This window comes from Electrophorus electricus, chromosome 20 (genome assembly GCF_013358815.1).
Source record: "Electrophorus electricus isolate fEleEle1 chromosome 20, fEleEle1.pri, whole genome shotgun sequence".
NCBI lineage: Eukaryota > Metazoa > Chordata > Actinopteri > Gymnotiformes > Gymnotidae > Electrophorus > Electrophorus electricus.
The window spans coordinates 697,501-708,039 of record NC_049554.1 but is presented as its reverse complement, the minus strand read 5'-3'; the positions used below and the strand labels follow the sequence as shown (position 1 = coordinate 708,039).

The window sequence follows — 10,539 nt, the reverse complement described above, 5'->3', positions numbered from 1 at the left end:
ACACACACACACACACACACACACACACACACACACACACGATTATAAAACTGGTCCAATTTATTTCAAAATAGATTCTGCATCACTGCACATCTGAGTGCTTGGACCCCTATGAGCGGATCTCCAGCCATTCTGGAAGCAGGCAGGTCAGTGCAGAGCATCAGGACTCCAGTAGGACCCACACATGGGCAGCACAGCGAAGGCATTCCCATGCCAGTGTTACTGCTGACATGAGTCATTGAGACACACCACTCCTGATGCTCGCTTACAGCAACAATTTCATAGAACACACTGACGAGTGGGAACTTCAGATTCTTGACCATTCGTTTGTGTCCAAAAAAAACCCCATACAAAAGTGAGTAGAAAAGTGAAAACGAGTGTGGCTTCCTGGTGCCACGGTGACCGGCCTCATCTTCTGTGAGATGAATACCCGTCTCGGCGTGCCCGCGCTCGCTCTCTGTCTTGTTCTCTCCGTTTCTCCCTGTCTTTTCTTCTGTCGCGTTCCCGCTCTCCGTAGGGTTTATTACGATGAGCGGGGGAGACAGAGCGTGATGGAGAGGACACACTGCGGCTACGTCTGAGAGTGAGGGAAGTGGGGACAGAAAAAGAGGAAAGACCCAAGAAAGAAAAGAATAAGGGAGATAAAATCTCTCCATTAAATGACCTAAATGGCTGGAACACACCACAATATTAAAGTGTAGAAAGTCAGCGTACCTGCGTCTAGGAGGAGAGGGTACACAGCGAGTGTCTCTCCTCTCGTCACTGTGACTCAGTCGGGTCTTCCTAAAGACACACACACACACACACACACATCTCAACAAACTCCAGCATAATCTTATTTATCCCTGTGACCACAGCAGAATGCGTAATGCACTACGCCTTACTGTTCCCCATTCGCCAGCTTCCGGCAGGCATTTTTCAGAGCCACATGCGACAGCGGAGAGGGTCGGTTCTGCTGAGGAGCAATAGGTGAGGCTGAGAGGGAGAGAGGGAGAATTACACTTACCACAACAAACCAGGATTGATGACAAGCAAAAAAAAAAAGAAAAAAGAAGGAGCACAACTCACTGCCTTTGGAGGAAGGTGAGAAGTTGCTGGGCGGGTCCAGAGTGGGGGTGCCAAGGGCACCAACCCCTTTGCTGTGCGCGTTCTCCTCCAGGGCCAGGCGCCTCTCCTCCACCTGCTGGAGCAGGGAGGCCAGCGGGGCGCAGCACACGGAATACAGATGCAGGACACGCCCACTGATCTCCCTCAGGTCCTCCTCCGTGGCCCCGAACAGCAAGAACCAGGCTGGCTGGTCAGGGAGTGGGATCTGACGAGAAGCGAGATCATTCAGGGCTGGAGAGTTCATGGATATGAAAGGGTGAAAGAAAAGTACATTCGTGTGTGTGTGTACCTCTAGAGACCTAGCAGCCAGGTAAATGCAGGCACAAGCCACAGTCTCAGCCTTAAATCTCAGGAACACATCCGTTCTTAAACTGTCATTCATATAATTCCTAACAAGAAAGAGAGTGTAAGGCATTTCAGCAAGTTTACTCCATTAATTGTTCCATTTGTTTCCCTGCTACACAATGAAGAGTGGAGTGGAGGAGCTCACCAGGCCTTCTGCACTAGCTTAGTGTTCCGCTCACACTCCAGGACCTGCAGGTACATCACAATCACCTGCAGGGCACACAGAGGGCAGCATACTATGTTACAGGCACAGGTGAGCTGCCCCCGATTGGTAGCTGTTGGTTGTAAGGACAACAGCGTTTGGCAGGACTGAACCCCTCACCTTGTTTGGGTGTTTGATGTTGGGGTGTTTGGTAGGGTTGAACCCCTCACCTTGTGTGGGTGTTTGATGTGCACGCAGAAGCCCAGCTCTTTCAGAAGTTGCCGCTCCGCTCTGATCACTTCACTCTTCATACTGATGTAGGTGGAATCCAGAGGCATCGGCTTGGCCGTCCTGAACACCGGACCAACCAGATACATCACGCTCCCGCTAACTGCTAACTCTCATACCGTGCTAGTGTCCGTGCATTATAAACAGGTCAGCACCCTCTTACTTAGGGTTGTCACCCGTTCTTTCAAAATTTCACCCAAGAACTGAATGGAAAACGGGACACCAGCGGGTGAGCCCTGTCCCTGGTAATGAATACAGGGCAAACTGTACAGTTTGTCTTTTTTAAGTCGCCATGGTGCATTACCTGACTTGCAGCTGGAGATGACCATGTCTGAGCTGCTAAAAAGCAGCAGACAGAGTGGAACCACCCGGTTCCTTTTAGCTCAGACCTCATCTGAGGTAGATATTTTGACTGTTGTTTTTAACAGTGCTGCTGTTCTGATTAAATATTAGATTGAATGAAGGCTTTTTAAAAATTAATTTAATTTAGAGATAGCTTCACCGTAATTAGGCTATAGAACTAAGCCTTATGCCTTTAGAATTATGTCTAAAATAGAAATAACCTAATCAAACTTATATCCTATCAATTCTATCCTATCAATAGAAATATTGGAATGAAGATTAAGATAATTAGATATATTTATATTATTTATAAAAATTCTATGAATAATTTCTATGTAAAAAGTATAAATTAAATGTAGATATGGTAATTCATAAATATGTTTATTTCAAATTAAAAAAATTTCAACTCTTCTTCTATTCAATAATCCATACATTGTTCAATGTACTTCATGACTCAATCCCTCCAGGTAACAGCTGTGGTGATGTATACATACATACATACATACGTACGTACGTACGTGTGTGTGCATGCATGTGCGCACATGAGAGACATAGCTGAAGTGTTTATTTGTATGCATGTGTGTCAGAGAGAGATGAAATATATGTTTATATGTATATAAGAGAGTGACAGCTGTGTGTATGTGTCAGAGATCTGAAGTGTGTTTTGTGTGTATGAGAGAGAGCTGTGTGTATATCTGTGTGTGTGTGAGAGAGAGAACTAAGAGTGTTATGACAAGGTGTTACCTGTGCTCTGTGCTGTGCTTTAAATGGTGAAACACGTTCAGTATATCGCGCACCCTCCGAGGCTCCTCTTCGATCTTAGAGGCCAAGTGCAGACATGCCATGGCAACCATCTGGGCATATGAGAGAGAGAGAGAGAGAGAGAGAGAGAGAGAGAGAGCGAGAGAGAGAACGAACGTGTGTGAGGGTGGGAGGTAGAACTAGGCTCCAAACACCAAGGCCAGGAGGTTAAGGCTCTGCAAGCAGGGATTATCAGGTGTGCTGGGATATGGGGGCAGGGGAGCCAGAGGTCCCCATGGATAGAACTGAAGTGAAAGGCGGGACAGAAGGTGTGTGTGAGGTGTGGGGTATGAGGTGTGGGTAGGAGAGAAGGTGTGCGTGGGCTATGAATTGGGGACGGGTGGAGGTGATGTGGAGCTCTGACCTCGGCACAGTGTCTGATGAAAGACTTGCAGTAGAAAAACCTCTGAAACAGAACTTGCCCTGTGGCCATGGCAACCTGAGGGAAAAAAAGAGATGCCAGGCAAATTCATTTTTTTTATGCAAGTACATTGGTGGATGAAGGTGGGAGATGAAAACACCACCGCCTTTCCCCGCTACTCAACATTATATCTACCTACATACCAGTTTACACAACCAAGCACAATAACGGAAACAATAACAACCCACTTTACACACAAACCCTTATAGCGAATTGCTTGCAAAGTGCATTTCATTTAGCTGAACGCCTACCTTCCAGATGACTAAAGTGTAAACCTCTTAGCGATTTAGGAAAATCCGTTTAACAGCAGGCATGTCGTGCGCTAACCTGCGGTAGTCGCAGCAGTATGCCGGCAGCCTGGATCTCCTCGCAGCCGCGGATCCGCAGTTGCTCCTCGGTGTCGGCGGAGAGCCCGAGGACGGCCGACGGGCTGCGCGCTAGCCGCTCCGGCGGCAACAGGCAGGTTTCTAGCGTGATAGTCACCTCGGAATAGCGCTTACCGCCTATTAAAATCCCCTCTCCGGGTATTATTAAATCGCTCCCCGACATTTTATATAAAAACAAAAACAAGCAAACAAACAAAAAAAGCTTGCAACCCCCCCAAAAACCCCAAATAAACAAACAAACAAATAAACAAACAAACAACCCCCCCAACCCGCCGCTCCACAGTCAAGACCGCGTAGGCCCAGTTACTAACCGCGTCTGATTGGTGTTCAGTTCTTCTTCTATCCAATAAGCCGTGGGTCGAAATCCTAATAATGAGTATACTGCCACCTAGGGTACATGGCTTACAGGGGAAATAACTAACATCAAATAAGCTAACATTGTCCATTGATTTTTTAAATTTATTTACCTATAGTTTTATTTACTTTCCTCCATTTTTTCAATTCTCTGTAATGAGAGTTTTTGTGCTGTATTTACCTGTTTTTATATCATTAATAAAAACGTGAATGCAAAAAAAAAAAAAAAAAAAAGAGAATGCATACGCTTACTAATGTGTTATGGGGTTTATATTTAATTCAAGTGCATATGTATATGTTTTCTCTCTCTCTCTCTCTCTCTCTCTCTCTCTCTCTCTCTCTCTCTCTCTCTCTCTCTCTTTCTCTCTCTCTCTCTCTCTCTCTGTGTGTGTGTGTGTGTGTGTGTGTGTGTGTGTGTGTGTGTGCTATCTACGAACCTCTTGCTTTTCCCAGTTAAAGCTCCAGTGGTTTCACAGCTATGGCGAATGGGCAGTGTGGTTTATGTGTTACTGTTTTAGATGATCTTGCCTATGACCAGTGGCTCAGTCTGGCTGGAGCATTCTAGCTCTCTGGTGTACCTTGAAATGCAGGCATTTGTCTGAAACTTTCGACTGGGATTGAGAAGACTACGTTTGCTGGCAATAATTACATTAACACAAGAAATATAATAATTTGTGCAGTCATAAATGAAAGTCTTATGACATTGTTTAATAAATGTAATCATTTTTAATATATACATTACATTTCAAATTTGCAAGTTTCTGTAAATATTTTTCCAGTCTCTTTTAAGACAGTTGCTATGTATGTGTGAAAAACACATGAAATGAATTAGCAATGTTATTACATATATTGGGGCTGTAATGAAACAAATGGCCACAAGATGACAGTATATTCAAACCTGCACTGCCACCACATAGCCACAGGAAAAGCATTCAGCCTCAAAGCAAAAGCATTTAACTAACTGTGTGTGTGTGTGTGTGTGTGTGTGTGTGTGTGTGTGTGTGTGTGTGTGTGTGTGTGTGTGTGTGTGTGTGTGTGTGTAAATTAAAATAAATATCTGTGCATGAAAGCAATAAATGATTTGAATCTTTGAACCTCTGACCCTATCACACATTTGTTAGTGGCCAAGGCGAACCATAATTACACAGAATTCAAATGAGTTGAATTTATTAATCTCTTTCCCTTTTCTGCTCTGAGCTCCACCAAGCACCCCTGACCTCTGCCACTTGCACCTCTACCATTTTTTCTTTTATAACACGCTTTATTCAAAAGCAAGAATAAATACTTTCTTTCGCCTTTGCTCCAACAGCACGCAGGTCGGTCTAATACAAAAATAACAGACAGACGAGTCCAACCCCCTGTCCCACACCCATTCCTGTGTCAGAAATGACCAGCTGGTCTTTACTAAATACATTGCAATACTGAAAGCAGTGTTTTATTTTTTTTAATTATTATTTTTTTTAATGTGACAGTGTTGGTTTTTACTCTCCCAGTGCCTGCTGTCATGCTGAATGCTGACAGCTGCGTCCGGGTGTCTCCAGCCATGTTCTTCACCTCTTCCTCTGGAATCCGGAAGCATCTCTACTGCCATGGAGTAGCAACTGTTGCCAGAAAGAGAGAGACAGTGAAAGAGAGAGAGAGAGAGACAGAGAGAGAGAGAGAGAGAGAGAGAGACAGAGAGGAGAGAGAGACAGTGAGAGAGAGAGAGAGAGAGAGACAGAGACAGTGAGAGAGAGAGAGAGAGAGAGAGACAGTGAGAGAGAGAGAGAGAGAGAGAGAGAGAGAGAGAGAGAGAGAGAGAGAGAGAGAAAATATAGGGAGAGAGTTGCACAGAGAGTTACATAAAGTGAATGGTACTTCATTAAAGCTAGACTATTTGAGTGGCAGTCAGTGTGTGTGAACAATGCTGAAGCGTTCACATCCAAAGGGTAACGCTCTGTAGAACGGGTACTACCAAGTGCTCAGTGATTTAGTTTATCTTGGTTTTATCGAGCATGTGTCCATATTCATGCACCTTTGACCTCAGCTTTGACCTGTCCTCTACATGCTGGCATGAGTAATCTATCATCAAATGTTTCCATAGCGATGCTTATGCTCTTCCAGAGTGGAGGCAGACCGGGCCTTGACCTCTGCGCCAGCACGTCTAGGATGACTGCGGATGAAGCTGAGAAATTTAAAAGCGGCCTGATTTCCAGACACCTTCTCTTCCGTTAGCTCCTGGCTGCAACTTTGTTCTCTGAGGAGAATGGCTCAGGTCCCTCAGGATGCGTGCCACCTGCTAATGGCTTTGCTTGCCATCCTCGTGGAGCGTGCTCTAGAAGATGACGTCCCCACACACAACTTCAGTTTGTGGAGCTCAAAGATGGAATGAAACAAATTGGCTGCTTGAAGTGAGAGGCTGGTGTGCAGTGATGTGTGCTGGCTGATGCGTGTCAGGGATGACCAGTACCTGCGTGTGTGTGCACAGTGCAGCACAGAGTCCCTCCCCCCGGGCTGTCCTGTACACCGGAGACACACACACTCGACTTGCAGGGCTCACCCGGGTCAGGATGGTGAACAGGGACTGAGCGGGCAGGTAGCGTGATGATGATGATGATGATGACGATGAGGAAGAAGACCGATCCCCCACCTCCCACCTCACCCAGTAGCCTTGAAGCCCTGCCCCTTCACTCCAGGCCCTCCAATCAACTTTCACTGAGTCCAACCCCACCGGGGTCAGTTGGAGGTCAGTCAGACCTGGCAGAACTAAAACAGAATTACAATTACAATTACAAATGAACCTTTAGTTTTTAACTGATACATAAGGTGCTTAAATTAACCTATTTAATTAAAAAAGGAGTCTAAGCAATAAGTAGAGAAATAGATGTATTAATTACCACTTTATATAAGGTGAATAATAAATTAAATGCAGTAGTTCCATGGGTTATAAACTCTGCCCTGCACCCTATGTGATTTGTCACATCATCAAATTATCAGCTTTAGGATGAACATTACAGCATTAAAGTGCACATTGAAGGGAAATTTCAGAGCACGACCTGAGAACCAATGAACATAGCTCAGGTTGATTTCTAAAGATAAAGAAACCAACAGATTTAGGCAGACTTATGACAGGACTTTTACTTTTTGAAGTTGAGCTTAACCAACCAAACCCCAACAATAACTCGCTTCTATATCCATCCCTACCCCTTAAACAAAAGTAACCCCTAAATAACCCACTCCTGCCCCATCCCGATACATAACCACTATTTAAATCCCTATACACAACCTACCACTACAACTGTCCCTGGACATAACGTACCACTATACCTTTCCCTATGCATAAGCTTTAACTGTACCTATCCTTATAGATCTCTTCCCCCTAAAACTATCCCTCATCATAGCCAACAACACTAGGATCAGCTTATCGAATGTCATCCAGATCGACACAATATGTTGTGCAGAATTGTATTATCTAGGGTTAACTCATTCAAAATGTAAACTTCGCTCACCCTCCTGTGTGCAAGCTCTGACAGACATCGCCCTCTCCTGGCCGGAGGACTGTACAGCAATTACAGTGATGAGGTACTGTGTATCAGGCTGTAGCTGTGTGAGCAAGGTGCTATTCTGTCGTCCGCTTAGGGTCACCGTCTGTACGTCCCCGCGAGGGATGGGTGCGTACTCCACCCGGTACTGGTGCACCTGCGCTGGCAGCACTGGACCCCAGCTCACACGCACCCGGTCTGGGCCGGACTCCGATACACTCAATGTAGCGGGACCAAGCATCTCTGGACAAAGAAGTAGAGAAGTAGAAAAGAAATCCATTAAAGAACGGCATCTATTATATTTCAGCAACGGATGATGATCATCTATCAAAAAATATAAAGAATTCCTTCAGTTTGTTTTAGTTTTAGTTGGAAGGACCTTAATCATAGCCTCTGTGGTATTCCCTAAATCACTTTTTTAATCTACCCTCCCCACTTTCTGGAGGTCTGTGGTCAGGCCTCCCACTGACAACTTAAAATCACTGATCCCACTGCAGAGCGCATTCACCCTGTGTGAAACAAAGGAGATCTAGGGAACCTGCTTTTCCCCCCTTCTTTTATAACAGATTGCTAGGCTCCCAGGTTTAGGTTGCAGAATGTACAACTTAAAGGCTTTAGATCTGTCACCAAAATATGTAGCAACTCAGAGATTACGACACATGCTGAATTTCTCTCTGTCTAAAGAAAAGGCAGAGCATGCAGAGGACTTAAAAGAATGGCATCAGTTAAGCTCAGAAGAGAGCCATGAGTGTAATCCATGGAGCTCTCCATAAGCGCTTGTATGTGTTCACTGGCCTCAGAGGTTCTAAAATAAGTTTAAATTTGTCATAAGAGTCTGACACTAGAAGCACAAGGTTAATGGTTAAAAATTGTACATTTAAATATACAGTATATACTGTTATTGTACATCTTTAAAAAAGATGTATTAAGAGTGGGAGATTTATTTGAATATTTAAAAGGTATTTTAAAGTTTAATGTCTCTTTCTCTCTCTCTCTCTCTCTCTCTCTCTCTCTCTGTCTGTCTCTCTAAGTGTCTCTCTCTCTCTCTCTACGTGTTTGTCTCTCTCTAAGTGTCTGTCTCTGTCTGTCTGTCTCTCTCTCTAAGTGTCTCTCTCTCTAAGTGTCTGTCTGTCTGTCTCTCTCTCTCTCTCTAAGTGTCTGTCTGTCTGTCTGTCTCTCTCTCTCTCTCTCTCTAAGTATCTGTCTGTCTGTCTGTCTCTCTCTCTCTCTATGTGTCTGTCTGTCTGTCTCTCTCTCTCTCTCTCTCTCTCTCTGTAAGTGTCTGTCTGTCTGTCTCTCTCTGTCTCTCTCTGTCTCTCTCTCTCTCTAAGTATCTGTCTGTCTGTCTGTCTGTCTGTCTGTCTCTCTCTCTCTCTCTCTCTACGTGTCTGTCTGTCTCTCTCTCTCTCTCTCTCTCTCTCTCTCTATGTGTCTGTCTCTCTCTCTCTCTCTCTCTCTCTCTCTCTCTCTCTCTCTCTCTCTCTCTCTCTCTCTCTCTCTCTCTCTCTCTCTCTCTCTCTCTCTCACCAGGCAGGGTTCTGAAGCTGTTAGTGAGGCTTCTGGTGATTCCCTGCTGCGTGTGTGGTATGAGCCAGGCTCTGTAGGGTGTATCAGGCTGGAGGTCTCGGAGCTCCGCCCAGCTCTGCTCGCCCAGCAGGATCAGTGTTCGGTTCCTCCCCTGCTCTGTACTGTACTGGCTGCTGGCCAACATTTCAGGACCATACTGGAGCTCATAGTGTCCAAGACCACCAATCAGAAGTGGCCTCCACTGCAGCATGGCACTGTGGGAAGTGATGTCTTGCACGTGTAGACGCTCTGCACAGAGCAGCTCTGAGTTGTGGAAATAAGAAATCACATTAAACACATTAAAATGAGGCTTTGCCCAAAAGTGCTAGCATGGCTAATGGGATCTGATAGCTCATGGGGATCAGTTAGCCTGATCTCACTGGCATACACATTTGCAATGTAGCGCTAAGTGGCCTCCACTAACTTTCATTCATTCGTTGTTAGCAACATTAGCAAGTTCTTCTGATGCGTACCTTTAATAAAGTTATTGGAATAAAATGACATGAGAACAAATAAAAACAATGATAGAAGAATAATATGGCCCTTTATTGTCCACGTCTGCTGTGACTGTAGCAGAGGTTTATCAAAGGAGAGCTCTGATTCTGCTTCAGTCTCCTCTCTGATCAAAGGAACTGTCGTGATAACATTAGTGTGTGCAGTCCACAGTAATGGCAGACACATCGCACACACATTCACACACTGCTGTTGTCTGAGACAAGTTTGCTTTCTGGGAGAAGCCACACCCATAGTGCAAATCTTTTGTTTTACCATGGCAGGGCTGAACTTAGATTTAACATAGTCTCATTTAAAGTAAATCTACAGTTTAAAGAAAGGATCCTGTTCCGGCTGGGTTGAGCTTACATTTATACAGGCTAACATGCCTTCTGGTATGCTATCATGCACAGTTGTTAATGCAGAAATGGCTGTGTGACTGGCAGTGTGCATGGTTTTGTTTTGTCCTGCCATAACTGTTTCTTGACATCCAGTAAAACAACACCCTGCCTAACTGTTTGAACTGCTTTATCAGTGTTTGGAAACAGGCTAATATTACATGTTAAGTGTAATGCTAACATAAGCCAGTGTTGGGTAAATGCGATTCTGCTAATGATAGACAAACAAGACTAGAATATATTTCTGTATTTCTAGAATCTTCTGTTTGAAATTACTTTGATCTTGTGGTTAGACTGTTCTAAATACAAAAAAAGAGTTGCAAAACAAACAACCAAACAACAAAACAACCAAACAAAGAAAAACAGTTGCTGCCTC

The 10,539-nt window shown here is 44.6% G+C and overlaps 2 protein-coding genes across 2 annotated transcripts in view; both read right to left on the bottom strand.

Moving 5' to 3' along the window:
• Positions 1-42: 42 nt before the first annotated feature.
• On the bottom strand, positions 43-4,113 carry LOC113582800 (cyclin-L1-like). The gene is made up of 10 exons (XM_027018777.2): positions 3,774-4,113; positions 3,390-3,464; positions 2,969-3,078; positions 1,825-1,945; positions 1,598-1,662; positions 1,397-1,496; positions 1,069-1,312; positions 885-975; positions 715-783; positions 43-577 (listed from the first exon to the last, which is right to left on the bottom strand). Exons 1-10 carry the CDS (start codon positions 3,993-3,995, stop codon positions 409-411), a joined length of 1,266 nt encoding a protein of 421 aa, XP_026874578.2. The 5' UTR covers positions 3,996-4,113; the 3' UTR covers positions 43-408.
• A 781-nt stretch (positions 4,114-4,894) lies between these two features.
• The window catches only part of LOC113582778 (von Willebrand factor A domain-containing protein 1), an 11,559-nt gene continuing 5,914 nt past the window's right edge, over positions 4,895-10,539 (bottom strand). Inside the window, exons 3-6 of the mRNA XM_027018730.2 lie at positions 9,235-9,537; positions 7,675-7,950; positions 6,636-6,931; positions 4,895-5,787 (exon numbers count right to left, since the gene is read on the bottom strand). Coding sequence (XP_026874531.2) covers positions 5,737-5,787; positions 6,636-6,931; positions 7,675-7,950; positions 9,235-9,537 — 926 coding nt within the window. The 3' untranslated portion in view covers positions 4,895-5,736. The remainder of the gene's footprint in view (positions 5,788-6,635; positions 6,932-7,674; positions 7,951-9,234; positions 9,538-10,539) is intronic.

What these genes read in the sequence shown, in the direction of transcription:
- LOC113582800 (XM_027018777.2), bottom strand. Translation starts at nt 3,995, where the DNA reads ATGTCGGGGAGCGATTTAATAATACCCGGAGAGGGGATTTTAATAGGC. An exon ending in CTCACCTTCCTCCAAAGGCA is followed by an intron (nt 976 to 1,068) that starts GTGAGTTGTGCT and finishes TCTCCCTCTCAG; the next exon opens with CCTCACCTATTGCTCCTCAG. An exon ending in AAGCTGGCGAATGGGGAACA is followed by an intron (nt 784 to 884) that starts GTAAGGCGTAGT and finishes GTGTGTCTTTAG; the next exon opens with GAAGACCCGACTGAGTCACA.